The sequence below is a fragment of the Synchiropus splendidus genome, chromosome 1 (assembly GCF_027744825.2).
Source record: "Synchiropus splendidus isolate RoL2022-P1 chromosome 1, RoL_Sspl_1.0, whole genome shotgun sequence".
Classification (NCBI taxonomy): Eukaryota; Metazoa; Chordata; class Actinopteri; order Syngnathiformes; family Callionymidae; genus Synchiropus; species Synchiropus splendidus.
In genome coordinates this window covers 68,116,946-68,130,558 of record NC_071334.1, presented here as the reverse complement: position 1 = coordinate 68,130,558, position 13,613 = coordinate 68,116,946, and the positions used below count along the sequence as shown (strand labels likewise).

The 13,613-nt window shown below is 44.8% G+C and overlaps 1 protein-coding gene and 1 non-coding gene across 4 annotated transcripts; one reads left to right on the top strand and one right to left on the bottom strand.

Moving 5' to 3' along the window:
• Window positions 1-4,421: 4,421 nt before the first annotated feature.
• On the bottom strand, window positions 4,422-4,492 carry trnag-gcc (transfer RNA glycine (anticodon GCC)). The gene has a single exon. It is a non-coding gene; the product is annotated as a tRNA-Gly (tRNA).
• A 2,578-nt stretch (window positions 4,493-7,070) lies between these two features.
• Window positions 7,071-13,487, top strand: LOC128761251 (probable ATP-dependent RNA helicase DDX4). Of its 3 annotated transcripts, XM_053869436.1 has the most exons (20): window positions 7,074-7,192; window positions 7,642-7,669; window positions 8,356-8,398; window positions 8,505-8,540; window positions 8,599-8,649; window positions 9,212-9,271; window positions 9,697-9,732; window positions 10,956-10,994; window positions 11,054-11,089; window positions 11,160-11,195; window positions 11,263-11,405; window positions 11,484-11,636; window positions 11,709-11,863; window positions 11,931-12,060; window positions 12,118-12,284; window positions 12,347-12,492; window positions 12,553-12,652; window positions 12,711-12,981; window positions 13,127-13,231; window positions 13,299-13,485. In XM_053869436.1, exons 2-20 carry the CDS (start codon window positions 7,649-7,651, stop codon window positions 13,365-13,367), a joined length of 1,797 nt encoding a protein of 598 aa, XP_053725411.1. In that variant the 5' UTR covers window positions 7,074-7,192; window positions 7,642-7,648; the 3' UTR covers window positions 13,368-13,485. The 3 variants fall into 3 exon arrangements, with proteins under 3 accessions (XP_053725390.1, XP_053725400.1, XP_053725411.1); XM_053869415.1 differs by having other exon boundaries at window positions 7,071-7,192; window positions 12,347-12,652; window positions 13,299-13,487; XM_053869425.1 differs by lacking the exon at window positions 8,505-8,540 and having other exon boundaries at window positions 7,071-7,192; window positions 12,347-12,652; window positions 13,299-13,487.
• Window positions 13,488-13,613: the final 126 nt, after the last annotated feature.

Here is a 13,613-nt window from a genome sequence, read left to right as displayed (position 1 = left end):
CTGTTACAAAACCATTATGCCTACAAGATGCCAAATCAACAACTCACAACATACACAGAATCCAAATATATCATCACCTTTCTTTTGGTTGAGTACACCGTTTACAACATCATCAGATACTAACACATCTGAGCAAAATCATCCTGGGAGCCTCCAAACAAATACCAGAACGATTCTGTCGCAATGTACAGATCGTCGAGATACTGTACCAAGAGAGCACCTGTAGGTAATGAAACAGTGGAGAGCATGTCACACAAATATTGGCTGAAAATCCCACGGCTCAATTTCCACCCTTGTGGGACTCATGTGATACATGAACGCAAAGAACTTTCTACATTCTGGAGCTAATAAGATACAGAAAAACGCATTTGCCAAATCGCTCACTGTAAACCACTGAAGTTTTGGACTTAACACATTCAAACATCTGTGCGGGTCAGACACTGGAACGCAGGATGTTAATGTTACCTTATTAGTTTCTCTGAGGTCATGTGCCATACGATAATTAACGCAGTCTGCTTTCTTTACCGGTAAAATAAGTGTGTTCCACGCCGATGAGAAAACCTCCAGCACTCCTGACTCCCATCATCCATCCAGAGTGTTGGCGATCCCCTCAGACGCCTCCTGTTTACGTGAATATTGTGGAACATTAACAAACGTGCCAGGTGTGATTTCAAACGTTACCGGTTCACAATCGACACAGTGGCCCACGTCCGCCGGTCTTTATGACCACAGCGAATCAGGCAGGGTGTCCAGCATCTCTGCTGATAATTCATGATCAGAGCGCTCTCGTCCGTGAAACCTAGTTAGTGTGGCCAGAACATCTGAATCTCCTGTTTTATCCTGGATACAAAAAGCGTTTAGCAAAGGTGAAAACGACACACTTGGTACTTGCCCACTCTGTCAGTCTTCCGCTGCCTCACACTGCTTCACCATGGGTCCCAGCTCTCTGAGCACATGCCCGTGAACTGGTTCAAGAAAGATGTGTGGATTAGATGTTTCGGACATCATGAACCACTCACCTTGTGACGATGTCAGTTTGGTAGCTACAGCTACTCCCTGTTTCCCTACATAAATGCAGGTACTTGAGAGTTGCCATTCTTCCCCCTTTAACTGATCCAAATGCTTCTTGGTAGATCAAATCTTGATTTTGGCCATAAAACAGAGTGAGGTGGAGGGGGTCAATCGGAGGTCTTAATGAGGCCACTGAATCGTTCCAGGGCTTCCACAGCAGGAAGGTCGAGTACACACCACCTTCCCCTTCTTGCTCTGGTTTCAAACGAACCCAGTAGATGTCAGCGACTTCATCTTCAAGCGACCTCTGCATGTAGTTGCCAGCACACCCTGAGTCATTGAGGCTGCAGTTCATGTGAGTGCCATCAGCATCATGTGATTTCCAAAGTGTTTCTTTGCTGAGATTCGAAGGCTTGATGGTGGACAGTGTGGTTCCAGTGTCCATTAACATGTTGACAGTCTGTCTCTCCACTTTGACAGAGGCTGAACTCTGCTGCTGCGGTAGATAATGTTGTTGATTCCAGGGCGCTGGTCCTCGACCACCTCGACCTCTGGGGGCTCCCCCTCCCCTAGGTCCGGGTCTGGCGCCTCTCATTGCCACTCCTCCAAAACTTTGTTGTAACACAGGAGGGTGTGGACAGTCTCTCACCCAGTGGGTTGGATCTCCGCAGCAATGACACACTTGAGGTTGTTGCTGGTAGGCGGGTTGAGTGATGCTTCCCCTACCGCCTCCAGGGTCACCCCTCCCACGATCCATGGCTCTGCCTCTCGATTGACCGGTTCCCTGAGCCATCCACATCTGTTTCTCCCCTTTAGCTTTATCCCTTTTTGTTTATCGGTCGTGGCGTCACGGCGGGCTTGTGCAAGTTGCAGCTTCAAAAGCTGATCCTGCATGCCCTTGACCGCTTTTTCAGATTCAGCGTGACGATCTCTGCTGCTCATTTCTGGACGGACGTGCACCAGTTTTATTGGTCCACAGAATCAGGCACTTGTCATAGTGAGAGCTGGGGTCCGTGGCTGGCGTGTGGCCTGGCAGAGTCGGAACTGTCGGGGCACTCTAGGGAACAAATCTCTGATCACTGTAAAAAATAAGAAGCAAAACCTCCAAAAGGAGAAGTTAACTCTACAGAATCAAGTCCAGTCATATGAAGAATTTGGTCAGATTGTTATACTGAACTGCAACATGCACGGGTGATTCTCACCACATCGCCAACTGCAAGTAAAATGCTGTCCATATGTGTCTTTAATGCTCCAATCCACTCTTCACCACCTGCAGTCAAACTTGGCAATTTATTAGTTACCAGGGTCAGATCTTTCATCTCTGACTCATGATACTGCAATACTCCCTGATTGTTGATCATCATTGGATAGTTGGATAGCTCGTCTGCGCGCTCCTGTCTGTGACCTGTTGTGGACTCCGTCATGGGGGGTGGGGCTGCTTCCTCCCCTAACACTGAAGCCACTACCATCATATCAAAAACAGCATTCTGGTCTCCTCATTCTCTTCTATCAGCTTCCTCAGCTCCCTCTTTTTCAACCATGTAGCTGGTTTCACCTCATCTTTCAACTTCTTTCCTTTATCCTCAACTCTTCTTTCCTTCTGCTGCAAATTCTCAGATAAATGTTTCATAGTACATTTCTGCCTCAGAAATTCCTTCTCCTTCCGTAACACCACCCACTCTTTATTTAATCTATTTCTATGTTTTTCTTTTCTCTCCTTATCCACCCCTGCCAAAACTTGTCTCTATCTCCGCATACAAGTCATCCATCTTTTTCTGACTCTCGTTATTCTACTTATTACATCCGTGTAAAATACACACATCCGACTACACATCTTCCTCTGACTTACTAAGCAACGAATTCATCTCTTCTCTTACCAATTTACCTTTTCCTCGCTCTCTCTCTCCCCCTTTTTTTTTTTTTTTTTTTTCTCAAAATAAGTTCCTGACCTCACTATCACAAACCATCAAACTCAAAATAAAAGACAAATGAAAAAACTCTATTTACTGGGCATCAGACCCAGATAAAACTCTATTGTCTTGATATCCGATCAAGTATAAAACTCTCTCCTGGTATCCGACCAGGCATAAAACTCTGTCTTGATATCCGATCAAGTATAAACTCTATTCTCCTGGTATCCGACCAGGCATAAAACTCTACGCTGTTTCAGGGGGTCCCAAAAATCCCCTATGTGTACAGCAACATTGCAAAATGAGATCGCGTCCGATCTCAAGCCAGTCTACGGCGGGACAGAACCGAGTCCAGTTCCAAACTGACTCGCGTTCATGCAAAATGAACCAAAGCCCGCTCTATGGCTGCTTTGCATTCATATGCAAAATGAACCAAATCCCGCTTTTTCGCTGATTTGCATTCACAAAAAAAAATGAACCAAACCCCGCTCTCTGGCTGATTTGCATTCACAAATAAAAAATGAACCAAACCCCGCTCTCTGGCTGATTTGCGTTCACAAATAAAAAATGAACCAAACCCCGCTCTCTGGCTGATTTGCATTCACAAATAAAAATGAACCAAACCCCGCTCTCTGGCTGATTTGCGTTCACAAATAAAAAATGAACCAAACCCCGCTCTCTGGCTGATTTGCATTCACAAATAAAAAATGAACCAAACCCCGCTCTCTGGCTGATTTGCATTCACAAATAAAAAATGAACCAAACCCCGCTCTCTGGCTGATTTGCATTCACAAATAAAAAATGAACCAAACCCCGCTCTCTGGCTGATTTGCGTTCACAAATAAAAAGAACCAAACTCCACACACTTGTCTTTAACCAAAATGACTATGGACCAAACACTGTCTTCCAACCAGTCTCCAAAATAGTTCTTATCCAATATGCAGAATTCGTGATATCTCAAACAGGTTTCTGCTCACCTTTAGTCCGGTGCACCGTGGAGACCAATCGTCCAACAGAAATCAAGTCCGACTCCTCTGTCCTGTTATCCAGCCACCTCACGATCACGTCGGGGTTCAAGCTGGAAGTGGAAGGGTGAATGAAGCCCAGAAGAAACTGACAGGACGGACTTGTTGCTGAGGGAAAAGACCCACGGGGCGACTCACTATTAGTTGCCAGGCTGTAATCCTGAGGGAAGCCATGGAGAGAACAACTTAATGAGCAGTTGGAACAGCGGCAGAGACAGCACAGAGCCTGGTTCCATCCAAAAGATCAACATTTCACACCATTTATCTGCATCGATTCACACCTGAGACTTGTTAAATTCAGGTTGCTACAGGATTGCAAGGGTTTTGACTGACTGACTCAGTGCCTTCCTCTACAATTACCCTGACAAGCTGTCGTAGTCCTGACCTTGCTTTTCTTCCCAGGATGTGTGCCTGTGTTTCTCTTAAAATATTGTCACTTGATGTTTACAACCATAAACAAGAGGAAAAAGTGAGTTGCATTGGCCGGGAATCGAACCCGGGCCTCCCGCGTGGCAGGCGAGAATTCTACCACTGAACCACCAATGCTTGCTGTCCTATTCGCCATGTCGTTTTACTGAAAATGTTTCAGTTTGACGTTTGAAACCTCTGCGATTGTCATTGCTTTTCTGCGACCAGGCGCTTCTCTGGCGCTTTTGTTGGCGAATAACAGAAAAAGCCGCCCTTGAGCTTTGCAGCTGACAAACGTCAAAAGAAAAAAATATCGAAGGTCGGGAGAGCGAGGAAGTCAACCCGGAGGTTTCAGCTGGTTTGCAAATATCATTTCAAAATAAAAGACCAATAGACAAAAAGAAATGGGGTGATTTTGTCGACTTGTGGGATGTAAAGACACTAACCAACGATGCAAAAAAAATATTCAAATTTAAGACGTTCAAACGTGCTTCGTTTCGATCTCTGTCTGAATTGTGTTCAAGAACAACATTGGAGGGCTTAAAGTTTGCAATTGTGAAAGGGCCACTGGGCTTTTGTCATTTTGAAACCGTTGTCTATCGTTGCCTCTGATGAGAACTTCACATTCAACAGTCACAGAGAGACACACTGACCTCCCGCGTGTTGCCTAGTGTTGCACGATCGACAATCTGTGGTTGTTTGGAATTACAGCGCCACTGAATTGTGTTGCATCACCGCACTCCATCGCTCCACTGAAATATTTCAAGTGTTTTACGTACTCGCTGAACCAGACAAGTCGATGCTCTCTGCTGCCTCCCGAAGGTCATACACAGACTAGACGGGAAAGTACGACACAACGTGTTCATAGTGGGGGAAACCACATTAAAGAAGTTATTTTGTTGCCCAAATGTTTTATTATTGTGATTAATCATTGATCAGTGCTCACTACAGACTTGTATTCCCCCACTCTCTGCATCCTCCCTTGTCACATCCCAGCGCTTCCCGACACAAAACCGGCATGAAACATCAGGAGTGGGAAAACGGAGAAACGGAAGAAAAAAAATTATCGTCACTACTTGTATACTCGAGGAGAGCCATTTTCATCTGTAAAATAATAATTAAAAATGAAGCAACTCACGTAGAACGTAACGTAGACTGTCTTTATGGCACCACCATGTGGTACATTTTTACAACTGCACGTTATTTGATCAGCCTCTTGAATCTTCTCCAATTACATGAAAATTACAAGTGGACAAAACAGTTACCTTCAGACACTTCAGTCTTGCTCTCACTCAAATGACAGAGTATGTGGTTTCACTGTACAGGTGTGTTTTAATACTAATACACACATTTCAATTGTGTACTCAGCTCGCACAAAATACTGGAGAATACTTGAAACAAAGTCTCAATACAGTAATAATCAAGACAACACACAAATGCAATTTGTTTTTATAGTGAGCCTCTCATTTATTCATTTCAAATGAGAGAGAACAATAAAGTTAGCAAGTTAGAAAATAAAATTCTAATGTGCAAAAATGGGCAAATCCACAAATATGTACAGTACCTTTGTAGTTCACGGTAGACTGGCCCTTAATATGATTGTCAACCGTATAATGAGCCTATTTATAGGTGCAGAATGGACAAAGAAAAAGTCCTGGGCTTCATTTTTCTTTCTTTGGGATCACACCCAATCTCCAGATTGTTATGTATCTCTATAAAGACAACAAAATAAGCAGACAGAATCATCACATTAAAAAAAAATCATTTTTGTAACAATGTGCAATACATATCAGACGTTTAAAAAGGCTTTTAATCATGAAAACATCATTTATTCTGACAAATATATATCTTGTTTCTACATCACCATGACGTATTTCATCCAAATGTTATTACCCTAGAAATCTAAAATGGCGAAACCATATGCAATATAACATGTAAAGTATAAACATGTTTGCCTAACTCATTAATATTATTAACATAAGGTAACGAACTGTTCGACCTGTTGCATCACAGCGATATAATATAAAATGACAAGGTAATATGTTAAGAGCATATTGAAAGGTCCGCTTTAACGAAGTCTCTCTTACTTCCAGTGTCGTGGAACACTTGGCTGAAGTTTGGGGGCCTGTTTCAGATGCAAGCGCAATGATCGATGGGCGTGTCTTCACGTTGAAGACGGGCTAAACTCAACGTTGAGTCACTGAAGTGGGCAGGACCCTCGAGCTCAAGGTGGGCGGACCTAAACGTGGGCGTACCTGAACGTTGAGCTCCGCCCCGTTGTCCAGGCTGCAGCTCGCCTGGTGAACGGCAGGGGGCGTCTCTTCCGTCCCATAACCGAGCCGTCTTCGTGACTTGGCGCCCTCCGGTGGTGAGAATTATACATCACAGTCCTTTGGCGATTGGTACTGATAATTTCGCCTTCATACGTTCAACAAAATCATGAAAACAATTAGTGAAGCACTTGAACAATAAAGCGACGCAAAGTTCCCATGAGAAGAAGACGATGTTGCCAGTTCATTTTGTAGGCTCGTAAAAAATCAGTCGATTCTTTAGAGGGTGTTTTCTCACTTAAGACGTTTGGTTACACCAAAAGTATGCACGTTACGTCTGCTTGTTTGGATTAGTCTGCATTTCAGGACAGAAATTTTAACTTCAGTCTGGAAACGGACCAAGATCTAAATTCCGGAATCATTTGCTTGACCTGTAAAGAGCTGGCAACCCTGAAGACGCTCTCCGAAGGTTATAGCGGCAGTGAAGGGTCTGCTGACGTCACTGGAGGACTGGAGCTGTTAGCGTCAAAGTTACTGGTCTTCGTTCACTATTAACCTCGGTGTCGCAGTGAGTAAAGACGCTTTAGTTCCGTCTGTTTGGAACCTTTTTCCACGTTTGCACCTTGACGCTGTTCACATTAAACGGAAATATGTGCCGCTGGAGTTTGGCTAACGTCTCGTTTTTCAACATTACATCGTGTAAACTTGTCCAGACGCATAACAACACGACTGCATGGCTATGACGTCATTCACATTCGACCTATGCGTTTTGCATATGAGTATATGCAATTGAGTAATTGCACCTGGACCCCGCCTCTCCGCACGTTCGATGATAAAATGACGAAGCTGTTGTTTAGCTAAGTGCTTCATAAAGTTCCATGGTTTTCCCGTAATATTTTTGCTCAGTATTCCAGTCGTAGTCACGCTGTATTGTGTTGCAAGTTCTCACATTCAAGTTGGGGGTAGCTTGTAACACGTGGTTGGTTGGATGAGAAAATGGCCTTTTCTCTTTCTCAGGTGTAAAATGGATGAATGGGAGGAAGAGGTGAGCAACAATTCGCTTATGTTAACTGCTCTGCTATATATAGATATATATACATATATATATATTAGTGCTGTCATTTTAAATAAAAAAACACAATTGAATATCAATGGTTCCTCATTTTACCGTGTTATACTTCTATTATTCATTTTTGAATTGCTATATTGAGCTTAAGTGCCTATTTGAAACAGCCTTATTTTATGTCAGAATTTTATTTATTTAACTGAATCGCTGTATTTGTTTTACATTTTTAAGACAGCTTTATTTTATTTATTTCACCGTATTGCTGTATTTGTTTTCAATTTTTGAAGACAGCTTTGTTTTGTTTATTTCACTGCATTGCACTGTTTGTTTGACATTTTTGAATAATGCACTTGGCCTAACTGGTTTGCAGATATGCTTGACCTTTACTTTTGGATTTCATTGATGAAGCACCAATAAAAAAAATTGGATTTCAAATCTTCTCTTCTTACTGTATTCAATTGATCAGTCATGCACTAAATTTTTTTAATATCCTAGAACTCAAATTTTTTATCAGGAGACCTTTAGCAGATATGACATAAAAATGCCATTAATTTTATGAATTAATTCCAAAATCCTGTAATTAATTTGATTACTTTTTTTAATCGACTGACAGCACTGATATATGTATATATGTATATGGGTGTGCTTTATTCTCCTCTTGACAGACTTCCAGTGCCAGTCCAGGGCCCAGCTACTTCAATAGCCAAGGTTTTTGTTTTCCTTTTGTAATCAACATTCATCCTATTTTTCATCACCTTTTGTTGATGCTTTCATGTGCTACCATCATGCGTGCTAACATGTCGTGTTCCGACAGACTCCTTGACTGAAGACAAGCGCGACTTTGACAAAGGTGTGTAGCTTTGTGTCTTGACCTGTGTCCGTCGTTGACCTGTCCAATGTCTCTGCAGGCTCCGGTGGAAGAGGCAGAGGAGGAGGATTCAAGAGCTCACCTCCATCAGGTGATAAGTTGGAATTCTTATGCTTAAACACTGGAAACTAATATGCTTGATTCTGATGTTGAATGATTTGATAGCTCAAGTGAAAATTCTGTCATAGTTCCCCTTTTTATATCTTCCACCTGTGTGCCGAGGGGTCAAAGTAATCTTTGATATGAGGTGCACTTGTGTGCCAGAAACATGTTTCATGCCACCTGTGTGTGAGTGAATGTTGTGAATACGATGGTTATCAGACTTGTGTGCTGTGCACTGATGTTGGGCAACAAACGGTGTGGATTGACGTGAGCGGCTTGGCAGAGGTCTGCACTCTGCCAGTGACTTTCTGGTTTGATACTTCTGGTTTGATACTCACTTACTGTCCAAACACCCGCAATTGAATCCAAATTAAAACTTGGAACCCTAGTTGATATGATGAATGCATGTTGTTGTGAGGCACCTGAGGTGTTCTGTTGTGTGATGCAAATAATGGAATTTGACATACTTTTGCTAGAGTTCAGAGTTAGGCCTGTTTATTGCTCATTAATTGAAGTTGGATTTTGAGTTTGTTTCCTCTGTTTTGGTGCAGATGGTGACTCTTGGTGCAAGAATGGAGAAAGAGGTGGAAGAGGAGGCAGAGGAGGCCAAGGTGAGGATCATAAACGCTCCGCTTAGGCCTCCTTTTCTACACTTGGTTTGAAAATGCTCTGGTCCTTATTTCTTTCATCTACACACCTGGATGAATGATCTGTGGCATATATGGTGCCTCAGTTAGCTGTAGCTTGTTCTGGGTTCATTCTCTCCTTCATTCATCTCTCATGGGAGAGTTTTGTCTTGGGGCAAGTGGAAGGACATGATGAACCGACCTGACAAAGCTCAGCTCCAAGTAGCATAAATTAAACAGCAGTCAAAGCTGTACTAGACGTTGAACTCAACATTGTCGTAACCTTTAGTGATTTCATTTGGAACAAACTTAAAATCTTTTCCGATCGACTCTAGTCCTGCTGTTTCCTTGTTGACACATGTTCAGGTGGTGAACCAGGCTTCATAGAACTTTTGTCATGTCTGTTTCAGGTCGTGGATTCGGCAGAACAGAACAGAGTGACTTTGGTAACTTGGTTCTACTCATGTGACCTCGAACAGTCGGGCTCTTTTCTGAATGCAGTCTTTTTTGGGACAGTTGGGTGACCCCTGGTTTAAAGCCAGCATTTCGCAAATGCACAATGTGGAGAAATGACTGATGCTCAAGAACCATTGCAACCCAAAATAACTATGGAAACATTTCACAAATTTCACATCAAATATTAAGTTAGATCCACAAATGCACAATTTATCAACATCCCTCTTCCAAAATGGCATGATGAAAATTTTAAGCCGTTTCTGATGCTCTTCACTGACAATGCTAGTGAACAACGGCGAGATGGAGCTGTGAAAACTATTATTCGAGCCAAAGTCCAGCTAAACTCCAAATACCAGGGTGCAGGTATTTAGTCATTCACATATCATTTTTGTTAGTCCTGTTTTATTCAACTTTGGAGCGATCAGGTATGTTATTTCAACATTGTTTGGGGTGAGATCATGTTGCCAGATCTGGTTAAAGTCTCGTATTTTGACTGAATGGAAGCAACACACGATGGAGTCATTAAAATAAATCCACGTTCCTGTGTCTATGGAAACAATAATGCAGATTCACTGGGGTATTTGGTTTCCTCACTCATTCCCTGAGCGTAGGCTCTCAGGTCACTAGTCTGTGAGTGAAGTTGTGTGATGCTGTTGCCACCTGCAGTCTGATTGTGCTCATTGCGATCTGTATGTTAAGAATATAATTGTCAATATGAACTGTTTTGTTTCAGGTGCTGACTCTTGGCAGAAAGATTGAGATTCTATGTAGTTCAGCCTGCTGTAGTGGGGACAAACTACATTCCTGCCCCAGGAGACAAGGACTTTATAGAAGTACAGCTAAAACAAGAAGCTTCAGCTTAGAGTTTGACTAGGAAAGATGAGATAAAAGCAAGTGAAGTCGCTTGTTGCTGCACAAAACGTTAATTTTAACTACCATAAAGTGGAAATAGCCGATAACTTGTCTACGTGATATAGGGTTAAACAATCGCTGTGATGAGAATTTGACATCTTCCAATAAAGCGATGACAACTAGTGCATGAAATATTCAGAACACTGGACTGTCGGGTTTCTCAATTCCCACACACACACACCTATGATGACCATGGCGGCACGGCAAGCTCTTCAGGTCCAGGATTTCTGCTACAACACGGCATCTTTTATTATACTGTATTGTGTCAAAATATTGTTTTTGTGCTTCTGATCCACTGCAGGTGGTGATCAGAGAGGGCGAGGACGAGGCTTTGGAGGAGGTAAAGTGAAACCATTCGACCAGACTTGGGTCAGATGAAGATATCATTTCTGTTGGTAGGTTACAGAGGCAGAGACAAGCTGGAGTCCCCTCGAGGTTCGATCTGACCTTCTGTGAAGCATTCTGAGTTGAGTTTTCTATACACCTGTTTCCATTTTCAACACAGGACAAAATGATGTGCCGTGTCTGGACGAGGCTGAAAGTAAGTCAGGGTTGTGGGTTCAATCCCCATAGAGAGAATTTGACTTGTGTTTTCCTCTGATCATCAGAACCCAAGGTGACCTATGTTCCTCCAACACTCCCTGAGGACGAGGACAGCATCTTTGCCCATTATCAGACCGGCATTAACTTCGACAAGTACGACGACAAAATGGTGGACGTGAGTGGGGTCAACCCTCCTCAAGCAATCATGGTAGGGTCTCCAGATCCCTGCGTCTCCTGTGACTGGTGAAGTTGACCTTGTTACGAAGTGGCTCCTAAAATCTTCCAGACGTTTGATGAGGCGGCGTTTTGCGAGTCTCTCAGTAGAAACATCCACAAGTCTGGTTACACCAAGCCGACTCCTGTGCAGAAGCACGGTATTCCCATCGTCTCTGCCGGGAGGGACCTCATGGCCTGTGCCCAGACTGGATCCGGGAAGACGGTGAGTCTGCAGCCTTTCTTCCAACTCCCTTGCTCCCCGCCAGTAACACGGTGTGGCGGTGCGCCTCTCCAGGCGGCGTTTCTCCTCCCCATTCTGCAGCAGATGATGGCTGATGGTGTCGCTGCCAGCAGCTTCAGTGAGCTGCAGGAGCCCCAAGCCGTCATTGTGGCCCCAACCAGGGAGCTGATCAACCAAATCTATCTGGAGGCCAGGAAGTTTGCTCATGGGTATTTGGACGCAGAGATGAAGCCGGCGGGTGAAAGTGTTCCTCAGTAACTGCTCTGACTGTTGCAGCACCTGTGTGCGTCCCGTGGTGGTTTACGGCGGAGTTCAGACTGGTCACCAGATGAGGGACATCTCCAGAGGCTGCAACGTTCTGTGCGGGACCCCGGGGCGACTGCTGGACATGATTGGACGAGGAAAGGTAACGGACGATGCTGCTGGACGCGTGACTTGGACACTGCTGGATTGTCTTCTCCAGGTGGGGCTGGCTCAGGTGCGCACCCTGGTGCTGGATGAGGCGGATCGCATGTTGGACATGGGTTTTGAGCCGGACATGCGGCGCCTGGTGGGCTCCCCGGGAATGCCATCCAAAGAGAACCGTCAGACTCTGATGTTCAGTGCGACCTTTCCAGAAGACATCCAGAGGTGACCAGACTGCTGGCTGCTGATGGCCCACCAGCCTCTGGATCACTTGTGGATGCTTGCAGGTTGGCAGCTGACTTCCTCAAGACTGACTACCTGTTCCTGGCTGTGGGTGTGGTGGGCGGAGCCTGCACGGATGTGGAGCAGAAGATGATCCAAGTGTCCAAGTTTGACAAGAGGTGGCAGCTTCTGGAAATCCTGAAGACCACTGGTGAGGAGACTGGCTGCTTGGCTCTGGTTCTAGCTGCTCCACGTGACGTCTTGTTTGCAGGGTCAGAGCGCACCATGGTTTTCGTAGGAACCAAGAGGATGGCAGATTTTATTGCCGTCTTCCTGTGCCAGGAAAACGTCCCAACCACCAGCATTCACGGGTGAGTTGGTGCTTCTGGATCCATGTTCTCCCAGTTTGCTAATGACTGGACTCCTCAGGGACCGGGAGCAGCGGGAAAGGGAGCTGGCCCTGACAGACTTCCGCTCTGGAAAATGTCCCGTGCTTGTGGCCACATCTGTAGCTGCCCGAGGTCTGGACATTCCAGATGTGCAGCATGTGGTGAACTTTGACCTTCCAGGCGGCATCGACGAATACGTCCACCGTATTGGGAGAACTGGCCGCTGTGGCAACGTGGGAAGGGCCGTGTCCTTCTTTGACCCAGACGCGGATCGTCAGCTGGCCGGCTCGCTGGTCTCCGTCCTGGCCCAGGTGAGGAGGAGGAGGAGGAGGACTCGTTCTCAGAGGTGCTGTTGACAGCTCTTAAAGAATTGCTCCTTTTGTTGGTGCCTCTGAGTTAAAGCAGAACACACGAGTGACATAGTGAGTGTTTGTTTGTGTTCCTATTGATGATCAGGCTCAACAAGAAGTGCCCGGGTGGCTGGAAGAGTCGGCCTTCAGTGGACCTGCGTCCTCCACTTTCAACCCTCTGAGGAGCTTTTCTTCTGCAGACTCCAGGAAGGTAGCTGATATCTGTTCCTCCCTGGTCAAAACGATGAAGCAACTCACTGTCAGTGCCGTCGTTTCAGTTTTCTAACGGAGCAGGCCCAGCGGTGCAGCCCGCCACTGCAGCTGAGGATGAGGAAGACTGGGGCTGAAGACGCCTCAGTGATGCCTCCTGTGTTCGTGTTCGGCGTGACATGTTTTATGTTTATTTGAAGCCTGTTTTTAAGTTCTGTTTGAGAAGAATCTGTCTCTGATGAGACAACATAAACCTGTTCACCAAGAAAACTGTGTTCTCTGAAGACAGAGTTTGGAGGCTGATGGACCTCAGTCAGTGCAAACGTCAGAGCTGTTCTGGTCTGATTCCCTTCAGTGTATTGTTTGACATTCAACTAGCATGA